Source organism: Coregonus clupeaformis, unplaced genomic scaffold, assembly GCF_020615455.1.
Source record: "Coregonus clupeaformis isolate EN_2021a unplaced genomic scaffold, ASM2061545v1 scaf0273, whole genome shotgun sequence".
In the NCBI taxonomy this organism is placed as follows: Eukaryota; Metazoa; Chordata; class Actinopteri; order Salmoniformes; family Salmonidae; genus Coregonus; species Coregonus clupeaformis.
Window position 1 is genome coordinate 445,311 of NW_025533728.1, and position 13,010 is coordinate 458,320.

The following is a 13,010-nucleotide window of genomic DNA, read 5'->3' on the forward strand; positions in this document are numbered from 1 at the left end:
ACCCTTTTCTCTACAGAGTGAACTCTATAGGGACACACCTAAGTGAGCACGTTTCAACTCCATTAAGAGGGCTAGCTAGCGCCAATATGAATTCATTTCAAGGTTCATTTGTGCAAATTCAGCAGCGATTGATGGCATTTAAAGTTCTCACTTAGCCAGGGGTGTATTCAGTACACCGATTCTGTTGCAAAAGCGTTTAGTCTTGCTAAATGTTTTCTAACAAACGATTACTCCAAACAGAAAGCGTTACGCAACGGAAATGTGTTTCTATTGGACAAATTCAGGTAGGTCCCGTTCCGTTCCTAGAGTAAACTGTTTCCGTTGCAAACCGTTTTGCTACAGAACCCGACCAATGAATACACCCGACATGACTGCTTTAAATGTTGCAACAAATATATGGGATGACATCATTTTAGGCTTCAGCAGGGAGGTTAAAGGTGGGTGGGGCTTCCTTGTGTTCTCTTCCAATCAGCTCACTCAATGGTGTTGAGGAAAAATAGTCTGGAAAACAAAAAAGTATACGTGTGTATGTGCGTCTTCATTGTACCACGTCAATCATGGCTTACCAGTGTGTGAACTCAAATAAATGAAATCCAGTCCAATTCTGGTGTCAGAGGAAAGCCCTGAAAATGGTCAAAGACTCCAGCCACCCAAGTCATTATCTCTGCTACCGCACGGCAAGCGGTACCGGAGTGCCAAGTCTGGGACCAAAAGAGTCCTGAACAGCTTCTACCCCCAGCCATAAGACTGCTGAACAGCTTCTACCCCCAGCCATAAGACTGCTGAACAGCTTCTACCCCCCAGCCATAAGACTGCTGAACAGCTTCTACCCCCAGCCATAAGACTGCTGAACAGCTTCTACCCCCAGCCATAAGACTGCTGAACAGCTTCTACCCCCCAGCCATAAGACTGCTGAACAGCTTCTACCCCCAGCCATAAGACTGCTGAACAGCTTCTACCCCCCAGCCATAAGACTGCTGAACAGCTTCTACCCCCAGCCATAAGACTGCTGAACAGCTTCTACCCCCAAGCCATAAGACTGCTGAACAGCTTCTACCCCCCAGCCATAAGACTGCTGAACAGCTTCTACCCCCCAGCCATAAGACTGCTGAACAGCTTCTACCCCCAGCCATAAGACTGCTGAACAGCTTCTACCCCAAGCCATAAGACTGCTGAACAGCTTCTACCCCCCAGCCATAAGACTGCTGAACAGCTTCTACCCCCAGCCATAAGACTGCTGAACAGCTTCTACCCCCCAGCCATAAGACTGCTGAACAGCTTCTACCCCCCAGCCATAAGACTGCTGAACAGCTTCTACCCCCCAAGCCATAAGACTGCTGAACAGCTTCTACCCCCCCAGCCATAAGACTGCTGAACAGCTTCTACCCCCCCAGCCATAAGACTGCTGAACAGCTTCTACCCCCAGCCATAAGACTGCTGAACAGCTTCTACCCCCAGCCATAAGACTGCTGAACAGCTTCTACCCCCAGCCATAAGACTGCTGAACAGCTTCTACCCCCCAGCCATAAGACTGCTGAACAGCTTCTACCCCCAGCCATAAGACTGCTGAACAGCTTCTACCCCCAGCCATAAGACTGCTGAACAGCTTCTACCCCCAGCCATAAGACTGCTGAACAGCTTCTACCCCCAGCCATAAGACTGCTGAACAGCTTCTACCCCCCAGCCATAAGACTGCTGAACAGCTTCTACCCCCAGCCATAAGACTGCTGAACAGCTTCTACCCCCAGCCATAAGACTGCTGAACAGCTTCTACCCCCCAGCCATAAGACTGCTGAACAGCTTCTACCCCCCAGCCATAAGACTGCTGAACAGCTTCTACCCCCCAGCCATAAGACTGCTGAACAGCTTCTACCCCCCAGCCATAAGACTGCTGAACAGCTTCTACCCCCCAGCCATAAGACTGCTGAACAGCTTCTACCCCCCAGCCATAAGACTGCTGAACAGCTTCTACCCCCCAGCCATAAGACTGCTGAACAGCTTCTACCAAGTTACTATTTCCCTTTTAATTCTTTGCTGATTTTTCTTCCTTTGTAACTCTGCGTTGTTGGGAAAGGGCTCGTAGGTAAGCATTTCACAGTAAAATCTACACCTCTTGTATTCGGCGCATGTGACAAATACAATTAGATTTGCACATATGGTGCTATTTGTAATTATGCACTTTGGTTTAGTGTGCTTTCTAAGTGTGTGTAGAGGTACTCCAGGTCTGGTGTGGGTTATGTTACCTCAGTCTTAGTGTGTCTAGTGTGGGTTATGTTACCTCAGTCTTAGTGTGTGTCTAGTGTGGGTTATGTTACCTTAGTGTGTCTAGTGTGGGTTATGTTACCTCAGTCTTAGTGTGTGTCTAATGTTACCTCAGTCTTAGTGTGTGTCATGTTACCTTAGTGTGTCTAGTGTGGGTTATGTTACCTCAGTCTTAGTGTGTGTCTAATGTTACCTCAGTCTTAGTGTGTGTCATGTTACCTCAGTCTTAGTGTGTGTCTAGTGTGGGTTATGTTACCTTAGTGTGTCTAGTGTAAGGGAAGACCTCGTCTGGGATGTGTGCTGCGTCGAACGACTCCTTACTCTGGCTGTCTGAACTCATGCCATCTATCAGGCTGGCGGTGGCAGTGCCAGCGTATGTGTTGTACCCACTGTCCACCTACACACAGAGCAAGCAGTCAGTTAAAATTCAATAAAAACATTGGAAAATAAGTGCCTCTCCCCCAGTGATTAACATGTTCATCAAAAGTCAAACAATAATTAAGTGATCCGTTTGTGTACATTCAACCAAACAGTGCAATTTCTTTTTCAAAAACAGAGTCAAATTTAACTTACATTTCAGTGTAACTATTCCTCATTTTTTGATAAACATGCCTAGAAAGCTTGAAAATGCCTTTTCTGAAATGTAAAACTGGTGGACAGCTTGTTGCTTTAGAGGTCTAGTCTGTTGTGATTGGAGCGGTTTAGTTAGTAGACTCCCCTCATGATACACACCTGCATGCTGTTGTCATAAGGGATACTGCTTCCTTCAGCTAGCAGAGACACAAACATATGAGACGCCTCCGCTGCCAACACACTCGCCCCCACACGGGAGCTGGTCAACCGGACACCAACAGGAGTCACACCTCCTTCCTCCTCTTCCTCAGGGAGTTCCACTTCCACCTCGCCGTTCTCCTCCTCCATCTTCACTGAGTCTGACAGAGGCTGGGCCATCCCCGGACCCCCCTCACACAGCCTCCCCGGCCCCAGCAGACCCTCACTGGTCCTGGGTACACACTGCAGCGGGGAGCCCAGCTCCATGGGTGGTAGTGGAGTAGAAGGACAGATGTTCTCCTGGTCCAGGAAGGGAAGGGTTGGGGGGAGATGGTTGGGGGTGAGGCCCAGCAGCGGGCTCGGAGTCTGAGCTTGGGGTTGTCCTGGGTCTGGCCCGGGAGGGAAGGGTTGGGGGAGATCGTTGGGGGTGAGGCCCAGCAGCGGGCTCGGAGTCTGAGCTTGGGGTTGTCCTGGGTCTGGCCCGGGAGGGAAGGGTTGGGGGAGATCGTTGGGGGTGAGGCCCAGCAGCGGGCTCGGAGTCTGAGCTTGGGGTTGTCCTGGGTCTGGCCCGGGAGGGAAGGGGTTGGGGGAGATCGTTGGGGGTGAGGCCCAGCAGCGGGCTCGGAGTCTGAGCTTGGGGTTGTCCTGGGTCTGGCCCGGGAGGGAAGGGTTGGGGGGAGATCGTTGGGGGTGAGGCCCAGCAGCGGGCTCGAGTCTGAGCTTGGGGTTGTCCTGGGTCTGGCCCGGGAGGGAAGGGTTGGGGGAGATCGTTGGGGGTGAGGCCCAGCAGCGGGCTCGGAGTCTGAGCTTGGGGTTGTCCTGGGTCTGGCCCGGGAGCTGGAGCGGGGAGCAGAAGCGGATGGGGGAACAGCCGTCTACGTAGGGGCTCTCTGTACAGGAGTTCATGTCCATGTCTAGGGGAACACCTTCGGGGGTCACGAAACTCAGCTTCTTCCTCTCTCCTAGACAGGAAAAACAATCACAGCAAAACTCAAATAACATTGATACCTTTCACCTAATGATTTGATTCAACAGGTTGAGGGCTGTGAAAGACTGTGAATCTGCACAGACATATTCAATCAGTGTCCACAGATAATGTCTCCAAAGGTTTCAGGTTTATGGTATAACAGAACATTTAAGACACAATATGCCAATAAGGACATAAAAACACCTCTTTAAAAGGACTCGTATACCTGCTATGGGTGTCTGTGTGAACTGTGGTCCGATGGGGGACAGGGCGGGGGACTTGAAGCCCGCAGGAGAGGACCGCTCAGGGAACTGGGGGCTGGTGACACTGCCCAGGCTGTAGGTTCGGTGACGACCCTGGATCGGGCTGGACGACAGAAGACCCTTAAATGGAGAGAGAGGAAAACAAGCGGTTCCACCTTTATTTGAAACACCTTCCTCACAAACAGATTCCCTCCTAGATGTTTTACACAGTACCACTTTAGAAGGAATATAGCATCTGCTAGCAGGGCTGCCCTGTTCCTGGAGAGCTACCCTCCTGTAGGTTAACTCCAACCCTGTTCCTGGAGAGCTACCCTCCTGTAGGTTAACTCCAACCCTGTTCCTGGAGAGCTACCTTCCTGTAGGTTTTAACTCCAACCCTGTTCCTGGAGATACCCTCCTGTAGGTTAACTCCAACCCTGTTCCTGGAGAGAAACCCTCCTGTAGGTTTTAACTCCAACCCTGTTCCTGGAGAGCTTCCCTCCTGTAGGTTTTAACTCCAACCCTGTTCCTGGAGAGCTACCCTCCTGTAGGTTTTAACTCCAACCCTGTTCCTGGAGAGCTACCCTCCTGTAGGTTTTAACTCCAACCCTGTTCCTGGAGAGATACCCTCCTGTAGGTTTTAACTCCAACCCTGTTCCTGGAGAGCTACCCTCCTGTAGGTTTTAACTCCAACCCTGTTCCTGGAGAGCTACCCTCCTGTAGGTTAACTCCAACCCTGTTCCTGGAGAGCTACCCTCCTGTAGGTTAACTCCAACCCTGTTCCTGGAGAGCTACCTTCCTGTAGGTTTTAACTCCAACCCTGTTCCTGGAGATACCCTCCTGTAGGTTAACTCCAACCCTGTTCCTGGAGAGATACCCTCCTGTAGGTTTTAACTCCAACCCTGTTCCTGGAGAGCCTCCCTCCTGTAGGTTTTAACTCCAACCCTGTTCCTGGAGAGCTACCCTCCTGTAGGTTTTGACTCCAACCCTGTTCCTGGAGAGATACCCTCCTGTAGGTTTTAACTCCAACCCTGTTCCTGGAGAGCTACCCTCCTGTAGGTTTTAACTCCAACCCTGTTCCTGGAGAGCTACCCTCCTGTAGGTTTTAACTCCAACCCTGTTCCTGGAGAGATACCCTCCTGTAGGTTTTAACTCCAACCCTGTTCCTGGAGAGCTACCCTCCTGTGGGTTTTCACTCCAACCCCAGTTGTAACTAACCCGACCCAGTGAAAACCTTTTGGATTGCAGCTCTCCAGGAAAAGGATTGGCAGCCCTGTGATAATAGCAACGCATGCTTAGAACCATAGCAACAAACCACACTTGCTAGCATGTTTCACTTAAACTGTAACTATACACACTGGTCAGACCTCATTGACATTGAATAGTGGCACACTTACAGTGGAGGGGGTCAGGGCAGACATGCCAGACAACAGGCAGGGCAAAGGAGAGGCGCTCATTGGTGAGAGGAAATCTCTATCCCCTCCCCCTTCTCCCCCAGGGGGCTCTCCCTCCCCTCCTCCTCTCTCTGGGCTGGGGGGGCTGGAGGACTCTGAGCCGCTCCCGTGGCCGTCCAGAAACAACTTCCGTCTCAGAGACGAGGAGCTCAGGCTCTCCTGAACCTGATCGTGCTGAGACGCCTCCTCCGATCTGTAGTACTCTCCTGGGGTGGGGGAGGGACGGGCAAAACACACACAGAGACAGACAGGTTAATTGTGAGACCTGATAAGGTGTCCTGGCAGTCTGGTAATATCTGCACAGAGATCAATATTATGTGTATGGAGTGTTCACTCGAAGAGCATTGACTGAAATGTAAAGGTGTACCTAATATTTTGTCCAGCTGGAAGTCCACAGGTAAGGACAGGACTGTCTGGCAGCCTACTGTGGTCTTTTTAGTTGGTAGTGGCTCTTCTAGTATCTGTGGGGACATGGAGCCTGAAGATAGAAACATTGACTCATTTAACCTCCATAGAAATGGCTGAACATTACATTTACATTTTAGTCATTTAGCAGACGCTCTTATCCAGAGCGACTTACAGTTAGTGAGTGCATACATTTTCATACTGGCCCCCCGTGGGAAACGAGCCCACAACCCTGGCGTTGCAAGCGCCATGCTCTACCAACTGAGCTACACAGGGCCTCATAAGACAGTCAGACAGTTATTCAGGAAACACAAAATAAAACAACAGTATAATGAATGTGTATGTGTGTAAGTGAAAAGCAGCTCTACTCGAACTCATTGGATTCACTTACTCTTCCCAAAGTGCATCTGTGCTGATTTCTGTTTGCTTGCTTGTTCGGTCCATGGTGAAGGCACAATGGCGCCATTCGTGAAAAACTGCTCGATAGCATTCTGACGTTTCTCCTCGATGTCAGTATCGATCCTGGATATTTTCAAAAAACAAAGCTGTTACCAGATCAATAAACCAATACCTCCAACCTCTCAACAGCAGTTGTATTTCAAAGTGCTCTCCATTTGTCTTGCGTGCATTGTAAACCTTAACCTGGTCAGAGTTCCTCACCTGGTCTGACTGAGGTACATGGACAGGTTACTAGTTCCTCACCTGGTCTGACTGAGGTATATGGACTGGTTACTAGTTCCTCACTGGGTCTGACTGAGGTATATGGACTGGTTACTAGTTCCTCACTGGGTCTGACTGAGGTATATGGACTGGTTACTAGTTCCTCACCTGGTCTGACTGAGGTACATGGACTGGCGGTGGATATCCTCAGCGTCTATGTGCACAGGGAGCAGGCTAGACATCTCATCTATGTCCCATTTAAACTTGGCTGGTGTCTGAAAACAATGATCAACAAAACATTAAGAATAGAGATTCAATACAAGGTAGTGATTGAAGGAACGTCACCAGGTGGCTCCATAAAAGGGGTGATAACGTTCACAAGAGGACAATGACAGGACTTCTGAAGGAGACAAACATGTTAACTGACTTGGTGATCATGAGACAAGGTCAGTTGTTGTCCTTCAGGCTATTGAAGTGGGGGAACTATACAAGACCAGACCACAAATATACACTGTGTACAAAATATTAGGAACACTTACTCTTTCCATGACAGACTGACTAGGTGAATCCAGGTGAAAGCTATGATCCCTTATTGATGTCACTTGTTAAATCCACTTCAATCAGTGTAGATGAAGGGGAGGAGACAGGTTAACTAAGTTTTTTCTAAAGCCTTGAGACATGGATTGTGTATGTGTGCTATTCAGAGGGTGAATGGGCAAGACAAACGATTTAAGTGCCTTTGAACGGGGTATGGTAGTAGGTGCCAGGGGCACAGGTTTGAGTGTGTCAAAAACTGAAACGCTGCTGGGTTTTTCACACTCAACAGTTTCCCATGTGTATCAAGAATGGTCCACCAACTTGACACACCTGTGGGAAGCATTGGAGTCAACATGGGCCAGCATCCCTGTGGAATGCTTTCTACACCTTGTAGTCCATGCCCTGATGAATTGAGGATGTTCTGAGGGCAAAAGGCAATGCAACTCAATGTTTTGTACACTGTGTAGGTTTACACTTACAGCTCCAGAGGACTTGGAGGACTTGAAGACAGAGGGGCTGGGGACCACGGATTCTTGCAGGCGATGGTAGTCGTTGGGGCTCTCGAAGGGATTATGGATAGCTGGCCTCCCTGGAGTCTCAGGAGTGATCTGGAGATCTCCCATAGTCTGACCACAAACCTGAACCTATTGATGCAGGAATTCAAACATGAATCAGCTTTGATCCAGTATAAATAGTATGCTATCAAAGATCACCAAGTACTAGAGAAAACCAAACAATTACTGTAATACTACCTAGAGAACAAACCTTACTTACATGAAAGTGTAGCTAGCTAGTTATCTAACGTTAGCTAAACTAGCTGGCTGTTGGTCCCACAATCTAGTACATGCTTGCTATCCCAAACATTTCGTTAAATGCCTAGCTAGTTAAGGATTTAGCAACTATTCTGAGAGGATAATTTGATCGATCTATTCGATATGTTATTTGATATTGGAGCCTTGATACTTACAGCAGCTGCAGAAGTCTTCAGCACAACTAAAATAAGTTCCTGAGTCAGTTGTTTCAAACGTTTATTTCAATTTTCCCACAACGCCCATTGGCCAATAGACATTGTCAGGAAGTGCCTCATAACCAATCAGATTGAAGATTTCAAAACGCTCCAAATTTACATCAACGTCACTTCCTTTCGCTTCTTGTGTGGTCGTTAGCAAGCTAACTAGCAAAGTATCTACTCATGGTAGAATTTAGCAACAAATGTACAATTTCTAATTTATCCAAATGACGGGTTTGTTATAGCAGAATTATTTTTGTAAATTAGCTTGAACTGTTGAAGTTGCTGTTTGAGTTAATCTCGGAGGTCCCACAATAACTGATCATGGCTAGCAGTGCTAATGCTAACAACATGAATGCTGTCCGAGAAACGATGGATGGTGAGTTAGCTAACGTTAGTTTGCTAGGTTATGATAATGTCTGTTGTAGCACGTAGATATGTGTTTTACTAATGTGACACATACACTACTGATTGCAATGCCTAAAGATTGCCTTGACAGTAAGGTAGCTAGCTAGGTAAATAGCTAGCTAGCTAACGTTATCATATTTCGTTCTGTACCCATGGCAACAACTCCACCACACAGCAGTATTAGTCAGAATGCTTTTATCTTGAAACGTGACATGGTTTAAACTATACAGCTTGTTATATGCCAGACATATTTTTATATTTTCTCTCTTACTTTTCCCCCACAAGTGCTGCTGGAGATCTCTAGGCTGCTGAACACAGGGCTGGACATGCAGTCTCTGTCTATCTGTGTCAGGCTGTGTGAGCAGGGCATCAACCCAGAGGCCCTGTCCTCTGTCATCAAGGAGCTACGTAAAGCCTCCGATTCACTAAAGGTAAGGCCAGGGTCAGGGGGACAGGGATAAGTACTTACAGAACTGAGACGCAATAGAACAAGGTTGCCCACACTTTTGAGAACCAAATGTTGTCTGGGCCAAGTTTGTCCCGTGGGCCCTGCTATAGAGACTCACTACTCTGTACAGGACTGTAGCTCTCCAGGAACTGGGTTGGAGAGCCCTGTCATAGATTCTGCTCTGTACAGGACGGTAGCTCTCCACTGGTTGGGAGCTGTATAGATTCTGCTCTGTACAGGACTGTAGCTCTCCAGGAACTGGGTTGGAGAGCCCTGTCATAGATTCTGCTCTGTACAGGACGGTAGCTCTCCAGGAACTGGGTTGGAGAGCCCTGTCATAGATTCTGCTCTGTACAGGACAAGGTCAATTGTTGTGGTTATCCTTCACATAACTGCCAGGGTTTTTATGAGTCCATTATGCTTCAATCTGACTGATAGGCTACTCTTTCTGACTGGATCTAGATACCTCCATCTCTGCCTCACCACTGTTGCATGTTGCACCTGATGTGTAAAAAAGATGACAATATGTGTCTGCCTTCTGTTCCAGGCCTCAGAAAACTGCACCAACTGAAGATCCGAGACCGATCCCAACAGAACAATGCTGCTGAGTGGAAGTCTTTTCACGCTGTCAAGTTTCAAAATATTGCCAAATAGTGAGCTTCTATTACCCTGACCTATTCCTCGTGCCTCTGTATTTGACCCCTGGCTTCATTTGAAGGAAAATGGTGTGTGTAACATTTGGTCTGTAAACGTCAGAGGCCAATTCTCCTTGACTTTTGTGTTCCTGTCATCAGCTTGGCGTGCAATCTGACAATATGAATGACTGCAATGCCCAGATATCCAATGTTTCAGTACCCCTCCCTCCCTCAGAATCATATAGGTTGTCAGTCCAGTCGTCTCTCTTCTGACTGAAGGATACATTGATTGGCACTCCCAATCATCACACAGTGCTACAATGATGGGTTGTTTTCGATTCCTTTATGGCTTTCTGGATGTGTAAAAAAACTGTCAATAATTTATTGAGAATTGTGTTTGGTTTTATATGAATTTAATGTCTCTTTTTTCTTCAACATCTGGCATGTCATTTTTTTTTTCAAAGTGTCCAGGATTGTCAATGATGGATTCAACTCAAGATTAAAAGCAGTTGCATTTTATATCCACAAGGTGGCAGTGTTTCTTTAATTATCCATTAGATCATGATGGATTCAGAGGTACTATCCAGTTTACAAGTAGAAAAGTTTGCCTAGTTAAATAAAAAAAGTCATAAATAAGCATAGATACTATATCCTCCTAGTCATCTGTCTGCAATGTTCTTCTGTTGAGGAATTCTCTGAAAAGGACACCTGTCTTTCAATTGGAGATCTCAGGAACATTTCTCTGTACCCATAATACAAATGAAGGAGGTAATCTAGGGTGGGTGTTTCTTTTTGGAAGTGCAAGATGAACTGTCAACATGAAGGCTGCTGGTTGCAGGTAGTCTACCATTGTTCCCTTCCGCATGGCCCTTGGAAGGTGCACTGTGGCTGAGCATGTGCTTCCTCCAAATGTGTGTTGTGGGAGCAGTAAGACAAATGTGGTCTATCAAATACAGCCAGGCATTTATTAGATGTATCTACCCAGGCAAAACATATGTAGTGTATTGGCATCTCTGGGTTGGGGCCCCCAGTCTATCATCATGACAAATGATGGGCATCACAGACTCATTTTAATCTCCATAACAAGAGACTCACTGTGTTGGAAATTAATGAAAACAAGATTGTCTTTCATTTGAGTTGATGTGAAACGCACAGGCAGCCAGCTGCTAAATGTGGAGGAGTGAAGAAGAGAAGAAAAATCAACATTTAGCTTCAGTAGGTGAGAAAATACTTTAATTTGTTCCCCGCCGCTGGCTCGGAGAAAAATTAGCTCGTTTGTCTAACGGCCATCTGTTTGGTATTTGATATGTGCTGCGCGCGGACCCACCGTATTGAATACCCAGCGAGATGAACAGCACGCGCTCGAGTAGGAGGCGCGCTCATCATCTCATCTTGAGGCGCTCTGGAAGTATGAGAGCTTATCAACGTCATGTTGTAGGCTACAATAATAGTTGATGACCAATGCGGATGTTTGGATACAGCCAGCTGAGACAAACCACATTACAATCAACGATGATTACATTACGAATATATTGTAGGCCTACAGTCAATGATGGAAATCAGGCCTATCTTTGTTATCATCACATTTCCAAATAGCTCAATCGTCTGCTTGTAGCACTTAAAGCGGCAATCAACAGTAGAAACAATAACAAAGCGATTCCCCACCCCTGTTTTGGTAAAGGGCTGAAGGATGGGGCTGGAGAAAGTTAACCGATCTAAAATTCATAGTTGGAGCTATGGATGCAAGGACTGACCATCCATGATATCAAAATGATCGTTTTAACCATTTTTTTTAGCCTATATAGTGTTTGTTTACATTTTCTTTGTTTACAAACATTGGAGTAAAACAAGCTTATATTTTGCATTCTGATGGGGTACGACAGTTGAACTAAGTTCATGAGGCATTTATAAGTTATATTCTTCAAGAATATGTGGGCACATGTCATTAACTTACACCAATAAGTCCAAAAATGGATGTAGCAACCGCTGATTGCCCCTTTAAATATTGTGACCTTAGTATAGGCTACTCAATTCAGTGTACTACCTAGAAGCCTTTTCCATAGACATAGGGAATATTACAGCAGTTACTTCAATCCTAGGCCTATAGTCAGATCAACAATGAGTGACTCTTCCTCTGGAACACAGCCTAGCAACTCCATTACCATTAGTTCACTGAAGCAGAGAGAGCAGGGAGGTCTAAAAGGTGGCCTTGCCCCTGTTCTCAATCAAGCCTAATACAATTAAAGTGTGTTTCTGTCAATAAAAATAATCAGGATTTGGAACGGAGCTGAGCTGGCCTTGACTCCTGCTGTTTGCTTTGTTCATTAACAGGAGATGAGCAGATGGCTGCTGGTCTGACGGTCGCTTTGCCTCTCCTCTCTCTACCCTGTCTGTCTGTCTCCTCTCTCTACCCTGTCTGTCTGTCTCCTCTCTCTACCCTGTCTGTCTGTCTCCTCTCTCTACCATGTCTGTCTGTCTCCTCTCTCTACCCTGTCTGTCTGTCTCCTCTCTCTACCCTGTCTGTCTGCCTCCTCTCTCTACCCTGTCTCTCTCCTCTCTCTACCCTGTCTGTCTGTCTGTCTCCTCTCTCTACCCTGTCTGTCTGCCTCCTCTCTCTACCCTGCCTGTCTCCTCTCTCTACCCTGTCTGTCTCCTCTCTCTACCCTGTCTGTCTGTCTGTCTGTCTGTCTGTCTGTCTGTCTGTCTGTCTGTCTGTCTGTCTGTCTGTCTCCTCTCTCTACCCTGTCTGTCTCCTCTCTCTACCCTGTCTGTCTGTCTCCTCTCTCTACCCTGTCTGTCTGTCTCCTCTCTCTACCCTGTCTGTCTGTCTCCTCTCTCTACCCTGTCTGTCTGTCTGTCTGTCTCCTCTCTCTACCATGTCTGTCTGTCTCTTCTCTCTACCCTGTCTGTCTGTCTCCTCTCTCTACCCTGTCTGTCTGTCATCTCTCTACCCTGCCTGTCTGACTCCTCTCTCTACCTTGTCTGTCTCCTCTCTCTACCCCGTCTGTCTCCTCTCTCTACCCTGTCTGACTCCTCTCTCTACCGTGTCTGTCTGTCTCCTCTCTCTACCTTGTCTGTCTCCTCTCTCTACCGTCGGTCTCCTCTCTCTACCCTGTCTGGCTCCTCTCTCTACCCTGTCTGTCTGACTCCTCTCCCTACCCTGTCTGCCTCCTCTCTCTACCCTGTCTGACTCCTCTCTCTACCCTGTCTGA

At 47.3% G+C, this 13,010-nt stretch overlaps 2 protein-coding genes across 2 annotated transcripts; one reads left to right on the forward strand and one right to left on the reverse strand.

The window, feature by feature from the left end:
- Window positions 1–200: 200 nt before the first annotated feature.
- Window positions 201–8,326, reverse strand: LOC123484324 (protein aurora borealis-like). The gene is made up of 10 exons (XM_045214532.1): window positions 8,266–8,326; window positions 7,778–7,942; window positions 6,930–7,036; window positions 6,493–6,623; window positions 6,064–6,174; window positions 5,640–5,902; window positions 4,227–4,383; window positions 2,995–3,995; window positions 2,519–2,659; window positions 201–501 (listed from the first exon to the last, which is right to left on the reverse strand). Exons 2-10 carry the CDS (start codon window positions 7,919–7,921, stop codon window positions 478–480), a joined length of 2,079 nt encoding a protein of 692 aa, XP_045070467.1. The 5' UTR covers window positions 7,922–7,942; window positions 8,266–8,326; the 3' UTR covers window positions 201–477.
- Window positions 8,327–8,426: 100 nt separating this feature from the next.
- Window positions 8,427–10,317, forward strand: LOC121556771 (mitotic-spindle organizing protein 1). Its single transcript, XM_041870675.2, has 3 exons — window positions 8,427–8,686; window positions 9,001–9,146; window positions 9,711–10,317. The coding sequence occupies exons 1-3, from the start codon at window positions 8,632–8,634 to the stop codon at window positions 9,732–9,734; spliced, it is 225 nt and encodes a 74-aa protein (XP_041726609.1). The 5' UTR covers window positions 8,427–8,631; the 3' UTR covers window positions 9,735–10,317.
- The last annotated feature ends 2,693 nt before the right edge of the window (window positions 10,318–13,010 follow it).